The 16011-nt window shown below is 36.4% G+C and overlaps 3 protein-coding genes across 3 annotated transcripts; 2 read left to right on the forward strand and 1 right to left on the reverse strand.

Annotated features, from left to right (window-relative positions):
• Window positions 1–95: 95 nt before the first annotated feature.
• hddc3 (HD domain containing 3) lies at window positions 96–2216 on the forward strand. The gene is given in 4 exon segments (NM_001017835.1): window positions 96–408; window positions 487–542; window positions 1378–1618; window positions 1722–2216. Coding segments are annotated over 4 exon segments (543 nt in total). The 5' UTR covers window positions 96–293; the 3' UTR covers window positions 1853–2216.
• Window positions 2217–3831: 1615 nt separating this feature from the next.
• On the forward strand, window positions 3832–11898 carry mfap1 (microfibril associated protein 1). Its single transcript, NM_201017.1, is given in 8 exon segments — window positions 3832–4017; window positions 4404–4620; window positions 4719–4845; window positions 5445–5632; window positions 8409–8678; window positions 8806–8965; window positions 9046–9135; window positions 11441–11898. Coding segments are annotated over 8 exon segments (1314 nt in total). The 5' UTR covers window positions 3832–3935; the 3' UTR covers window positions 11621–11898.
• Window positions 11899–11980: 82 nt separating this feature from the next.
• hypk (huntingtin interacting protein K) lies at window positions 11981–14665 on the reverse strand. Its single transcript, NM_001127470.1, is given in 4 exon segments — window positions 11981–12193; window positions 12267–12318; window positions 13786–13841; window positions 14499–14665. Coding segments are annotated over 4 exon segments (366 nt in total). The 5' UTR covers window positions 14661–14665; the 3' UTR covers window positions 11981–12097.
• Between the last annotated feature and the right edge of the window lie 1346 nt (window positions 14666–16011).

Genomic DNA, 16011 nt, shown 5'->3' on the forward strand with positions numbered 1-16011 from the left:
TGTTTTGTAAACCAGAGAATTGACTCGTTAAAAAGATCCGACTCAAAAGAACAACTCCCACGAATCAAAATATCACTACACTAACGTTAGTTTCCGTACGGACATCTTAGTCTGGCGGACTCACAACATCAGATTTCCATAACCAAAATTCATAGATAAGGTCAAAAATAGTTCTTTAATTTATAAGTGACATATATATTCTGTATAAACTCTTGTGAAATATATTCACAAAGCATTATAAGCTATTATAGACTCAATTTCTACCTATTAGTTACTTCTAGTTTGAAGTAAGCATGAATTGTTCGTCGACTGCAGTGCTGCTAGAAACGGTTAATTTCGCCGCGGAGAAACATCGTAATCAGCGCCGCAAGGATCCTGAAGGCACACCATATATAAATCATCCGATTGGTAATTTACAAAGCAGTTCATGCGTCCTATATATTTCGACAGACGTCAGAAAATAAAGGTGTTTTCCTTTCTTTACAGGGGTGGCGAGGATTTTAAGTCATGAGGGTGAAATCACAGATGTCGAAGTCATACAAGTGAGTCAGAAATGTGTTTCTGGCTTCTCTGTGAAGTGTGGTCTGTGTTTTAATAATAACCTGTTTTATAAAGTTCTAAAGAAATAATAAGGAATTAAAGGGATGGTTCTCACAAAAATAGAAATAATCAAATTCTGTCATCATTTATCCGTCCCCCACATGTTTTAAACAAGTTTGAGTTTCTTCTGTTGAACACAAAATAAGATATTTTGAAGAATGCTGGAAATTGTAATGTGAAATCCATACTATTTTTTTACACCACACGACAACCTCAAAACATAGATTCTGAGTGTGCCTCGCACAAGTGAGTGGATTTGACAAAACACCTGTAGAAAACACACACATTCACACTTTAACCTACGCTTGCACCAGTTGTGCACATTTGCACCAGACGCATACAATCACTCTATATCTGATTATGTATCTTATGTTTGTATATCTAATTTAAAAATATATATATCTTTATGAAATGTGCTTTTACACAAGTGAGTGGACTTGACAAACCACCTGTAGAAACCCACTTCTCTCTTTATATGAAAAACCCTCCCTCTTACTCTGGCACTTAATTATCTGAGTATTAACAGTTCCTTTGTCTAATCAGCACGTCTTGTATGTATTGCTTATTCTTGTGAAATCACTGAATGCCTTCTCAATTGTTAATCGCTTTGAACAAAAAGAGAAACTCTTAAATGTTTGGAACACCTATAGGGTGAGTAAGGTTTAGATTTGGGCTGTGAACTATCCTTCTAATTCATGGAACAAAATGATTACAGAGACAGAAACAGAATGTTTCAAATGCATTTATGTGACTGATCTGTATGCACCTGTGATGCAGGCAGCACTGCTTCATGACACAGTGGAGGACACCGACACCACCTTTGAAGAGCTGGAGTCTGTGTTTGGAGCAACAGTGGCCAGAATTGTCCAGGAGGTGACCGATGACAAGTCGCTGCCTAAAGCAGAAAGAAAACGTCAGCAAGTGGAGCACGCACCACACTGCAGCCATCAGGCCAAGCTGGTTAAGCTAGCGGACAAGTTGTATAACTTACGAGACCTTAATCGTTGCACTCCCGAAGGTGAAATATTGAGATGACTATCAAAATATTTACTACCTGTAATTTTTAAACTTGTGTAAGAACATTCTTGTTTTTGTTTGTTTTTTTGTTTTTTTTTTGATAGGCTGGTCAGCACAAAGGGTTCAAGAGTACTTTGAATGGGCATCTCAAGTGGTAAAAGGGCTTCGTGGCACCAATGCAGCAATTGAGGAGAAACTGCAGCAGCTCTTTTTGGAGAGAGGAGTGAAGTTATGATGACATGGATTACTTGTTAAAATTGTGGTGCTTTGTTTTCTTTGTGATGTAATTGACCATGAGGGAATGTTTCTTACCTTGTGGACATTACAGCCAAAATCATTCTGATGTTGTTCCAGGCGTGTATCACTCTTTCTACTGTGGAAACAAGATAATGACGTTTCCTTTTGTGTTGATAATGACATAATTCAGGTTAAAATAACACCAGGTTGGGGATATTATCCTTTGAATTTTTGAAATTGTGATGCATCTTGAATTATTTAATATTAAGATGTTACCTTTTTTAATCATATAATTGTATTTAATAAAGTATGTATTATACATGCACTGGTTTAAAATGCAATTAAAGTTTTGTTGAAAGGGATTAATGTAATTGTGTGTTTACTTTTTCTAAATAGATCATTATGGCAAAGAATAAAAAAACAAAACTCTGCAGGATATGTCTTGGCAGCCATCATTCAATTTTCACGCAGTCTGTGTGAGTCTTCTGAAAACATGGTCTATTAACCATATTTTTGTTTTGACTTGAAGGTTTGAATCACCAATTAAGAAAAAAAGTTAAGTTTTAGAAATTGAAAGATAATTTATTTAATTATTATTATTTAAATTCATGCAAAATATTGCAAAAAAAACATGAAATTTTTTTTTTAACAAAATTGTATATCTTTTTATTTCTTTTGAATTTTGCTATTTTTGAAAATGTTTTTTGATATTTTCCTATACTGTACATTTTGGCTACTAATTTTTGAACCAGTATTATAAGTTATTTTGTTAGATAAGCTCCAGATTTGGCTTCAGTGCTGACTAATTTAATGTATATGCACAAATATAATATTGTAAAGCTTCCTATAGAAAATATCAATTCAATGGGAGATTTGTGGGGGCTGTACTTATATAGGCTGAGCACATATACAGTGCATATTTAAAGTCTTCATAGCACTTAACTTTTTCCACATTTTTTGTATGCTACAGCCTTATTCCAAAATGGATTAAAATGATTTATTTCCTCAAAATTCTACACACAATACTCCATAATGACAATATGAACAGTTTTTAAAATTGTTGCAAATTTATTAAAAATAAAAAACCTGAAAAATCAGATGTAAATCAGTATTCACAGCCTTTGCTTAATACTTTGTTGAGGAACCTTTTGCAGCAATTACAGCCTCAAATCTTTTTGAATATGATGCCACAAGCTTGGCACACCTTTAATTGGGAATTTTTGCCCATTCCTCTTTGCAGTACCTCTCAAGCTCAATCAGGTTGGATGGGAAGCAACAGTGTACAGCCATTTTTATATCTCTCCAGAGATGTTCAATAGGATTTAGATCAGGGCTCTGGGTGGGCCACTCAAGGACATTCACTGAGTTGTTGTGAAGCCACTCTATTGATATTTTGGCGGTGTGATTTGGGGTCATTGTCCTGCTGGAAGATGAACCGTCGCCCCAGTCTGAGGTCAAGAGCACTCTGAAGCAGGTTTTCATTAGGCTATATTATTTACTGTCATGATGGCAAAGATAAAATAAATCAGTTATTAAAAATGAGTTATTAAAAATATTATGATTAGAAATTTTGTCAAACAGAACTTGGTGAAAAAAATAAACAAGTGGGCTTAAAAATTATTATATATAAAGAAAGAAAGAAAGAAAGAAAGAAAGAAAGAAAGAAAGAAAGAAAGAAAGAAAGAAAGAAAGAAAGAAAGAAAGAGAAAAACAATCCTCAGTAAGGAGAACCCTTTGGCTCGTGCATGAAGAGAACATTATTATTATTATTATTAAGTAAAATGTGACTTTATAATGGAGCACAATTAGTAAAATGTAGTTACAGTTAAAATGTATAATTTGGGGGAGAGAATCCTTTGTTATACTGCAAGGAAATGTCAGGAGCAACCGAATCGAAGGTAGGAACCAATTAATAACGCATTTCCGGAGGACAATTTCACGGTGGGTTTTCTATAGGGTAGCACATCCGCCACGTCCATGTTGGTGGGTAGAGGACTGTAAACAGGATTTTTTTTACGGAGGGAATTTACTCTATTTTGACATTATTTGTAGTGTAACGGGACCAGTGCGAACGATCCAAAATGTCGGCATTCGACGCATTGAATAACAAGCAGCCGCCGATTCAGTCGACGGCTGGAGCTGTGCCTATCCGCAATGAAAAAGGTAACAAACCAAAGAGTTAGCTTTAGTTGTTAGCATGTTTTGACGTGATCAGTGTTTTTATATTGTTAATAATGGAATACTGGTTTAAACAAAGCAACTATTTATCCAAATCAATCTTCTGTTATTAACCCACTTTAACTTGTTTGTATGGACTTTTGTTTCGTATGGTGCCAGTTTAATTACCTAGCTATAGTGATGGTTGTAGAAACAGACCATAATAAGTTATGAGTTGATGTGGATGCTCAGTTGGTGTTTGTTTTTTCATGTTTATATTTCACATATGGAGGTAGTCTTTTAAATTGACTTCTGTCTTTGGTGTCAAGATGGAAAAGTAAATCAGCTCAAGCCCCTGCCAACATTAAAGGTTTGTGTTTGTCTGCCTCCAGGTGAAATTTCTATGGAGAAGGTGAAGGTGAAGCGATATGTTTCTGGTAAGCGTCCCGACTATGCCCCTATGGAGTCCTCGGATGAGGAAGAGGAAGATTTCCAGTTTGTTAAAAAGGGTAAAGAGGCTGAACCAGAGATGGAAGTGGAAGAGGAGGAGAAATCAGATCCTCGTCTTCGACGTCTCATGAATCGAGTTTCTGAAGATGTTGAGGAAAGGTAAATCATATCCATCTTATTCGTCTGTAGTAAATACATGATGTTCTTTTGCTAGAGGTCCATGGGTCTTAATGCGCTGGGTGCTTATTCCCCCACAGGCTTGCAAGACACAGACAGATAGCAGAGCCAGAGCTGATTGCTCAAAGCAGTGAGGATTCAGATGAAGGAACGTGGCATCCTGAACGAGAGGAGAGCAGCGAAGAGGAGGAGGAAGTCGATGATGAAGTGCGTGACTTCATTTTAAATGTTTTTTAAATGTTTTTATGAGTCTTTTGTATGACAGTGCGTATTCAATATATCGAAAAAAGAGGTGAACAGTAATATAATGCCCATTGATTTGTTTTGTTTTTTAACAATGTCTTTATTAATTCTTTAGGAACTTTAAATGTGTACTAAAGAAAACAAAACATACAAAAATTATAAATATAATAATAATAAAATTACTATTACGAAAAATTGAATGAATAAATGCATGTACATACGTGTCCACTATAAAGGTATCAAAACAATGATATATTAATAGCAGGTGAAATAAGTTATATGGATTGAAGGTTTGTATCAGCCTCTCCTACAGACAGATTTCATATTTTGAAGAACTTTTCAGGTGTTCTTTTAACTATATGCAAAAAAAATTCTAATGCCAAACAATGGAACAACTCTTGCCACCATTGTTTAAAGGGAGAATTTATAATGTCTGTTGCTAATCCCATTCACCACCTTCATTCCTTGTAACTCAAATAAACGAACGAGAAAAATAAATGGGTGACTTTAATGCTTGTATACGTTTTCAGTGAGTTTACAAATTGGTGGTGTGTTCTGTGTAGGAAATTGAGAGGAGGAGAGCACTGATGCGTCAGCGTGCACAAGAAAGGAAGAACGAGGACATGGAGATCATGGAGGTGGAGGAGGAGGGAAAGTCTGGAGAGGAGTCTGAATCTGAGTCGGAGTATGAGGAATACACAGACAGCGAGGATGAGGCTGAGCCTCGGTTGAAGCCTGTGTTCATCCGAAAGTAAGTTTCATTAGCATGAATGCCTTTGCTTATGCCTCCTTTATAGTTATCCACCTTTTTTCTATCATATTTTTGACACTGAGCAAGTTATGGGAGCAGCTTCTACATAAACTAAACTGTCAATTAACTTTTTATCCATGAACATGATGATGTATATTCCAAAAATAACGTAATCAAGTTTTAAAAAGCAGAGCAAAATAACGTTAGCCTGTCTACTCACCATTAAAGGAAATTTAAAATATAGAAGCATCAACAAATTATTTTAAACACACCATGAATAAGCCCAAAAGATGCAGCATATTAATGACAGTAGTTGTGGAAAGAGTACTGAAAAATCATACTCAAGAAAAATTCAGTTGTGCATTTAGTTATTGTTTAAGGCCATTTCGGTCATCATACAGTATACATTCGTCATCTTCTCATCAGTGATGTTCAGTCTAAAGAGTCTCTGGGTTATTGCGTGTATCTTCCTGGACACTTTTAATGTTACCAAACAGTTTGCTTAATGTCTTGAGGTAGTTCATTATGATGCTATTTACTTTCTGTGTGTGATTTAATGGGACAGGAAATACAGGGCTGATTTTTCTAATCCCCATAGAGAAGAAAAATAAAGTAGTGCCTGCAAGATGAAGGAAAGTAGTGGAGTTAAAGTATAGATAGATCACTATAAATGTACTCAAGGAAAAGTAAAAGTACACATTTTTAAAACTACTTAGTAAATTACAATTTCTGAGAAAAACCTTTTTATTTTATTGAACTAAACTAAAACTGTTAAAAAATGTTTTGCTAATTTAAATAAAGTTGAAATGAAACCTTAAATCTTTCATAAACTAAATGAAGAAATGTACAGGGTTTCTGCAGAGCCTTTTTTTTTAAGTCTAATATTATATATAATAAGTGTTGTCTAATATAATATATATAAGTGTTGTGTAGTTAAATAATTTAAAACAAATTCTGTGTAACACTACCTATTTAAAAATTTTATTTATTTATTTTGCCATAGTGTTGCAGTTTTTTTTTCTCTCTAGTCCAAATATGATTCACTGTATTTACTGCTACAAATGATGCCAACATTATGGTAAGAGTATTACATTTTGGTCTTAAAAACGCTCAGATTTGACTTGGAGAAACTTTCGGAAACACCGAAAGTAGCCTTTGGCAAATCAATGAAATAATTGCTAGGATATCATATCAAAAGAAATCCATCCAAATGTTTATCAGGAATAATTTATAATTATACGATGCAGTCTACCAACTTAATATGTACCAGTGTATACAGATGGTTCAAAGTCATAAGTATCTACTGCAGCAGTGATTGGTTCAGAGTCTTTCATAAAGGGTATTCCTTTTAGCTCTGGAGCAAATAGAAAAAGAAAAGCAACACCAGTTTTTAATTTGCACAGATTCTATGTCCTGCTTACAAGCACTTGAATGTTTAAAAACTGATCATCCTATGATTTATAGCAAAGTAGAAAAAGTGGAGAATTTAAAGATAAAAGACTTTGATATTTTTTGCAGGATACCTGGTCATAAGGGATTCACTGGAAATGTATGTGCAAATAAGGCAGCTAAGGCAGCCCTATAGGTGGAGATAACCGAATGTAAAATTCCTGTGTCTGACAATAAACCTGATGTTTTAAATCGGTATATTAATGAGAAATGGCAGAAGGTATGGGATGAATGTTGTAACAACAAATTATTGTATAAATAATAATTGTATAAAGTGAATTCAATTGTGGCGACACAGTGGTGCAGTAGGTAGTGCTGTCGCCTCAAAGCAAGAAGGTCGCTGGGTTGCTGGTTCGAACCTTGGCTCAGTTGGGGTTTCTGTGTGGAGTCTGCATGTTCTCCCTGCGTTCGTGTGGGTTTCCTCCGGGTGCTCCAGTTTCCCCCACAGTCCAAAGACGTGGTACAGGTGAATTGGGTAGGCTAAATTGTCCGCAGTGTATGAGTGTGTGTGTGAATGTTTCCCAGAGATGGGTTGCAGCTGGAAGGGCATCCGCTGCGTAAAAATGTGCTGGATAAGTTGGCGGTTCATTCCGCTGTGGCGACCCCGGATTAATAAAGGGACTAAGCCGACAAGAAAATGAATGGATAAATAAATTCATTCATTTGTAAATTAAATAAATAGTTACCATTTTGAAAATAAACAGGTTGTGCATATCATAATCAGCACATTAGACTTGCACACTTACATTTATTGAAAAGGGAAGAAAAACCTTTCTGTGACTTGTGTAAAAATATTTTGATGATAACATATTTTAATAGAATGTGTATTTTTAAATGATATTAGAGGAAATATTTTAAGGGAAATGTTTGAAAAGGTGTCTTCTGGAGGAATTTTAGAATATTTATCTTAAATCAAACCAAGATTGTACATGACTCATTTCAGTGTTGATGCTGTTTGTGCATTTTTTTTGTTTGTTTTTGTACAATGAATATTTGTTAAGAAACTGATATGATTGTATGTTTTATATTGTATATTTAGTATAGGTTTTGCCATGAATATAGCCAATGCTGCTGAAATGGCATTAAATAAATAAAGGACTGAGATAAGTACTAAAATTACTAACTGAAACTAAACAACTAAAGCGGTATGTGAAATAAAAATAAATTAAACCCATTTTATATCATAAAACAAAGTCTACGCAGACATTAAAAAATGATTGCAAATATAAAAACCCCAAATCAAAAGATTTAAATAGAGATTGTAAAAGTATTTTAATAATGTTAAAATGACTCTACAAATAAATCAAGTATTTATCAATGTTCTCAGGAAGGACAGGGTGACGGTGGCAGAACGAGAAGCAGAGGAGCAGAGACAGAAAGAGCTGGAAGTTGAAGCCAAAAAACAAGCTGAAGAGAGACGACGCTACACGCTGAAGATTGTCGAGGAGGAGGCCAAGAAAGAGTTTGAGGAGAACAAACGGACTCTGGCTGCTCTTGAGGCTCTGGACACAGATGGAGAAAACGAGGAAGAGGAGTACGAAGCCTGGAAAGTCCGAGAACTGAAGCGTATTAAGAGGGACCGAGAATCCAGAGAAGCGTGAGTGGCACTTATCTTTTTTTTTTTTCTGAGAAAAAAATATACAATAAGTTTCCCATTACCAATACTGAAGCCCTGTCTAGCTCCAAGTCTTTAATAATTTGGAATTTCATATTTTTAATTGCAGATTGGAGAAAGAGAAAGCGGAAATCGAGAGGTTTCACAATCTTACAGAGGAAGAGCGCAGAGCAGAACTGCGCACCAACGGGAAAGTCATTACCAACAAAGCCTCAAAGGGCAAATACAAGTTTCTGCAGAAGTACTATCACAGAGGAGCTTTCTTCATGGTAAGTGATGAGCAGATCTTCTCTAGCAGATTATAATTGGCTTTTGTTGATGTCTGACATGTATTTAATCTTTTCTGTAGGATGGCGAGCAAGATGTCTTCAAGAGAGACTTCAGCGCTCCAACTCTTGAGGACCATTTCAACAAAACAATCTTACCCAAAGTCATGCAGGTCAGTGCCATGTATTTAAAGACTATTATTGACTGGTAATTAAACAAACAATATTTTAATGAGGGTTATTGTGCTCTGCCTAGGATGGTCTAGTTTTGTCCGAGATAAATAAACGACAGTAAAACATTTCTGAACAAGTGATCCATAGAATCATCCATTCAGACTACTTGTGTCTGAAGTTGAATAATCTGTTGAGTAGATACTTAAATGACTAATGCTTCTGCTTTTTTGGTACTTTGAACAAGGTTCATAAAAACAATATAAAGTACCATAATATATGTACAGTGCACAACCCTTGTAAAAAGAAAACCTTGAGACTTTTAGTAATCTTCATAATTTAAACTTGACTTCTATAGTTTTAAAACAGGGGTGTCCAAATTCAGTCCCGGAGGGCTGGTGTCTTGCATAGGTTAGCTCCAACTTCCTTCACACCTGCCTGAAAGTTACTAGTATACCTAGAAAGAGCTTGATTAGCTGGTTCAGGTGTCTCTAACTGGGGTTGAAACTAAGGTTTGCAGGACACCGGCCCTCCAGGATTGATTTTGGGCACTCCTGTTTTAAATCATGTCTTAATACCAACAGTAAATACAAAATTGCTATTTTCTAGGTCAGTATGTCTATGAACTATAATCTCATTTCGGCATAACAATCAAAGAACTTGGCAGCCACACCATGGATGCAGCAGGCGCAATAATATTACTGACCTGGGAACTATTTTCAGGTGCTGCATAATATCATTGCACCTTCTGCATCCATAATGTGGCAGCAAAGTTCCTTAAAGGGCCACAAAACCCCCGTTTCAGCAGGGTGTTTTCACACCTATAGTTTGGAAAAGTCAGAAAAGTGGGCGTGTCCAGCTCTGTTTAGGGGGGAGTGCCGGAAGGAAAGAAAGAGGGAAGGTGCATAAAAATAGTGTCGGTTTAGGGAACGCGCTGATTTTCACAAAGGCAAAACAAACACAGACGCAGGGGAGAAAGACAGTGACTGTTTACATGGACACCAGTAATCGAACTATTTGACAAATAGATGGTGGACTTTAACTGCAGTTTGGCAATTTCATTCATGCCCCTCGTGACAAACGAGATATTTGATTAGAGGAATTGCTGGAAGCGTGTATTTTTAATGTAATGTTTGAAACCGCATGGCAAAAAACCCTCGGTATTTCTCTGTAACTTAGATGCACTCGGTAGGTAGCGTCAGAAAGCCGTGTGTGTTATTCCTGTCACAAATGTGGCGAAAATCCTCCACAACGGAAATAGTTTGATTGTGGTGCTAACATGTTTTTACACTCGGTGAGCAGCATTAACAGCAGATCTTTCAGCCCATATTACTGTAGTGATATTTACATACTTTAAACATTTGTAACTTAGAAGTCATTTGACTAAGGTCAGTCTTGAAAGAGTACTGCTGACCATACAAACTAATTTTGCCATCTGAATAAACAAAGGCCACTGATGGCTTACTTACCAAATCTGTGAGACAGGACAATCAACTTCAACTGGAGCTGCGTCTTTATTAAAAGGAGACGAGCGGCCATTCCGCATTTCACCATTTCCAGATGAGAAAATCTCTCGGGTAAACAATGTTTCTTAGACACGTATTTCTGTCAAGCGTCGCGTGCACTGTTATCCACACAGGAGTCCATTTGCGCTCTCATAACGGGAAAATGAAAACAATAACCTTCCTTGCAACAAATTATAAAAGCAACACTGACGAATCGTATCTCCAAACAACTCTTCTCCAACTTGTTTTGGCAACTCAACGTGGTGTCTCTCTCTGCCGTCTGAATACTGTACAGGTACAAACAGTCTTCGAAGCTATCATGCATATTAATGAAGTTTCACCGCATAGAGCATGCTGATTGGTTTGAACAAGCCTTTCCTATGAATTAATGCAGCACATTTAGAGACGTCATGAAGTCCTCGCAGGTACAGACAGCCAGCTTACACGCTGGAATGCACACAAGTATCTAATCGGCGTGACACAGCTTCAAAAATTTGTTTCAAACCGGAAGAACGAATTTGCTCGAAATAAAGCAAAAACAACCAAATGTTCTAATCCAATTCAGTGGTCTAAGCTAAGCTAAAAGTTCTCCCATTAGATATGCTGAATGGATTAAAAAATGGTCTAACTTTAGGCAATTTAAAATGAGCCTATTTTTTAAAAAGTGGAATGTTCCTTAAAGAGTCTTTTCTTTTTGTGTTGATTGTGCAAAGTGCAGTTAAATATAGTCCTGACTTCTCCATTTTAATAGTCTAGAATCTATGTGAATGCCATTTTCACTAATAATCTGTGTGCTTTGTAGGTCAAAAACTTTGGACGTTCTGGACGGACCAAATACACACACTTGGTGGATCAAGACACCACTTCATTTGACTCAGCCTGGGCTCAGGAAAGTGCTCAGAATAGCAAGTTCTTCAAACAGAAGGCAGGGGGCGTGAGAGACGTGTTTGACCGGCCAACAGTACAGAAGAGGAAGACATAATCCTGTTCATCACGCCAGGAAGAGCAAATTCAGCTCAAACAAGGACACTTTTTTTTTTACTTTTCCCCTCCTCTACATCACCCTCTGTTTACTAGTGTCTTGTGCAGAAGTAGGAGAAATCTCATAACAAAGACATCAGATGTTTATTGCAGTTGAAATCCAGTACATCTAGATAATGTTTGATTGCGTGTACAGAATTGAGGCTTTTGTTTCACTTTCTAAAAGAAAAAAAAATGTACTTTTAGTTGTTTTATGGTAATAAATTACTGTGATACTGAGCTCATTGGAATGCATTTCCAAAAATAAGGGGGGGTTGGAGAATGTAAAGCATGAAAAGGGGTGAGTTGAACTATTGAGGGCTGTTAAAAATGGTTCCTTTATTACAGAATAAGTACAGTGTGGAAAAGGTAAGGTCATCACAAGCGGGAAAAAAGGCAGTCCAATGTGTCCATATACAGCTCAAAACTTTCAATCTCCTCAGTTGGTGAGTGCGATCAGAGCCTCCACCACATTCCCCATGTGTTCTCTCAGACTGCGCTCCGCCACGGCTCTGGAAATCTCCATCTCTCCCATCTGAGAGAAACACGTTAACATGTTTATCCTCGTCAAATCATCTAAATCAGTAAATGCACTGCTCTATACTTACTATGAGCTCCACGTCTTCTTTCTTTATTGTTACTTTGGCCAGCTCCTTTTCTCTGTGGAAGTGACATTGTCATTTATTAACCACGTATTTTCTCTGGCAAAATGTGTGTTTTAATGTTAAAGGGATAGCTCACCCAAAAATGAAAATTTGCAGTTAATTTTACTCTTAGTCCCTCTCGGAACATACAATAGTGAGGCTTTTCAAGTTTTGAAAATAAGAATATTTTTGTGGCATTTGAACAGAACATGCTAGGGACACCTGCTGGCCGAAATCATGCAAATGCAACTCAAACTCAGGGAAAACACTGCTTTTTTTTAAACATGTTGCAAACTTTAAATTGAAAGTTTAAACCATAAATGCACTACTGCATAATCTAATATTATGAAATATTTAATGTATACTATATAATATACATTCTTTTGTACATTTTTAAGTCTTATATCATTTGTTACATCTGATAACAGCACAAGAGACAGGGTTCATACACATTTTACAACTAAAAATCCAAGACTTAAGTAAATTTTCATGAACTAATGTGTCATGCAATGTCCACACATGCCTGGTAAAAGACAAACAATGCATGTTCAAATATATAATAGCATATTGGAAAACACTCAGCAATTTACTTAGTTTTAATTTAGATTTCCATCTATGTAAAATTGGTTAAGATAAGGCTTACACCACCTAATAAAGTGAGAGTATGTGATTGGCCTAGGACAGAAAAGAAGTCAAGACATCTAACCCAATGTTTCAGCAACATTTATTCTTCCATGGCAAGGCGCCACACCAAAATTCATCCCACCATGGCTACATTACAGCTTCTCAATCAAAACATTTAGTTGTTTGTTTGTTTTTTAATAGCGGGTTATATATCGCAACAAAACGTATTAAAATGTAAGTGAAATATATCAGCGCAAACTTAGTGCTGTGCGTAATTCGTTGAACCCTTAAGGTGACATGCTGACTGACAGACACACACACGTTCTCTCCTTCTAACCATGACATGTCCACACTAAATGGTTATAAGAGACATGTTTAAAGGGTTACATGAAAACATGCTTTATTTTTTTCTCCTCAGTATGATGAAAGCTTCACTTCAGTATCATACTTAGAGGAAAAATGTGCTTTATGCAATGGCACAATTATATAAAGCTTGAAGCATCAGAATCGGTACTCTTTATCAGCCAATTGCATGACAAGGAGTCAGTACTCAACATGGGCTGTAATGATCTTGATCAGAGCATCCCTATTTAAACTCGGCGTTTATGTCAACAATAAAAAACAAAAACGTTATTTGTTTTTATACCTATTAAGTAAGTAACTTTTTGCAGATTATGTCATTTTTCAAAGCTTCTGTCTACCAAGAACATTTTATATAATGTAATGCTTAACGTTATATTCTACTAAGAAAAAAAGGTTGCAATTTGGCTGACCCAAGAAAAAGTACATTAATAGCAAATTGTAATTTTTGAGTGAATTATACTTAAAATCAAGGTAAGGATTGATGGGAATTGCTCACCTTTCTTGTTTTGCCTTCTGTTCTCTGGATCTTCTGTCTCCAATCACGGACATTGCCTTAAATAAAACAACTACGTAAATTAATTTTGAAAACCCAAATCATTAACCATATACTTTATTGAGTGGATCAACACTGTTCTTTAAATTTCCTACACTAATTACATTTTTTCAGGGCGTTGACATCTCGGCATAGTAAAGCACAAATTATTACACAAACTTATTTATTGAGAGTTTCAATTACTAATTTGGTAGTTCAGCAACACATAGAGGTAAAGTTGGTTTTATATTTGCACATTCTAACTTTCCCCTTAATAATTTAATTTCATAAAAGTATTATTAGCCAACTAAACAGTGAAATCATATTAGCAGCCAATGACTATCAAAGTACAACATTGTTCACAGTCAAATAAACAGTGTTAATGTTGTTTTTAAGTCACACTGGCATGCTAATTCCGATCGAATATTTAAAGTAACATGGTAAACAATATAGATACTTCCAAGTTAAATGAACGAATGTGCGAATATAAAACCAACTTTACCTCTATCAGCAACAGGTTGAAAAATCCGCCGATAAACTTGACAATATCAAGACATTGAAAATTAAGACTTTACACGATCAGATGTATCGTAGTTCATTGAGTTTTAATACAGAAACCTGCTGTGCACATGGCTTCACTGCTAGCCTGACTAGCTTCATTCGCTTTTAATACTCACCGTTTCCAAATTTGAGCTGGATATTTCTTTTTCCTCCGCATAGTCGGTAACCTTTTCTAAATCAGCAGCACCACTGTCATGCTTTCTCGGCTTTTCTGTCGGTTTTCCCGTACAGTTCTCCTCAGCCTCCAGATCCAGATCCACATCTCCCTCAGCCGCCATGTTTGATTCCTGGCGCAGCCGGAACGAAAAACTGTGATGAAAAAACCCGAACTGACATTCATGCAACACACTATGAGGTCACGTCACGTGTGTAAAAATATTATAAAAGGATAATACTTTGCAGTTTGATATATAACAATAATATTAATAACAATAACATTTTTTTCTTTTTTTTCATTTAATGAATTTTTTTTCATTAATTAATTTATTTATTTTACGATGGCCTAGTCCCTTTATTACTCAGGGGTCACCACTGTGCAGTGAACCCCCAAGTTACCCAGCATATGTTTTACGCGGCAGATGCCCTTTCAGCTGCAACACAACACTGGGAAACACCCATACACACTCTTTCACACACATACACTATGGCTTATTCAATTCACCTATAGCGCATGTGTTTGGACTATGTGGGAAACTTAAGCACAAGAAGGAAACCAATGCCAACACAGAGAGAGCATACAAACTCCACACAGAAAAGCCAACTGACCCAGCTGGGGCTCGAACCAGCAACATTCTTGCTGTGAGGCGACAGTGCTAACCACTGAGCCACTGTGCCGCCTTTTATTATTATTATTAATATTAGCCGTTTATATAAAACTATAATTCTTTGCAGTTTGCTAATTATTATAATACTCACTTTTTGGCTTATTCTCTGGTTATCAGGGGTCGCCACAGCATAATGAATCGCCAATTACTCTGCCATTTGATTTACTGGTGGATGCCACGCACTACAACAAACTTAATTTATTCAATTCACCTATACCGCATGTTTTTGGACTGTGGTGCAAACCGAAACACCCAGAGAAAACCCATGCAGACATGGGGAGAACATGCAAACTCCACATAGAAAAGCCTCCTAAGAAGACCTGAACCCCTGTGTGCAAAACTATAAATCTGTCTTCCGTCCCCCACCTCATCACACGACAACCCCAAAACATTATCAACTCTGAGAGTGCCTCGCACAAGTGAGGGGGCTTGACAATCCACCTGTAGAAAACACATCTTTTAATTTCTGACACTTTAAGCAACACTAGTTTTGCACATTTGGATTAGAAACATTCTTACAATCACTCCATATATATATAAAAAAGAAAAACACACCTCCCCTCTAGCATTTATATGAGCACAAACAGTTCCTTTGTATAATTAGCAGGTATTGCCTCTTCTTGTTAAATCGCTGTATGCCTTCTCTATTGTAAATCGCTTTGGACCAAAGCTTTTTCTAAATGACTAAATGTAAATAATTCATAATGTCTGTAGTAAATGCACACCCTGATCTGACGCAAGAGAGAAGACTATAGGCAGGGGTGTCGATAGACTCCAATGGGGCATGTGTCCCAGTACAAATGGC

Source organism: Danio rerio, chromosome 7 (assembly GCF_052040795.2).
Source record: "Danio rerio strain M-AB ecotype USA chromosome 7, GRCz13ab, whole genome shotgun sequence".
In the NCBI taxonomy this organism is placed as follows: domain Eukaryota; kingdom Metazoa; phylum Chordata; class Actinopteri; order Cypriniformes; family Danionidae; genus Danio; species Danio rerio.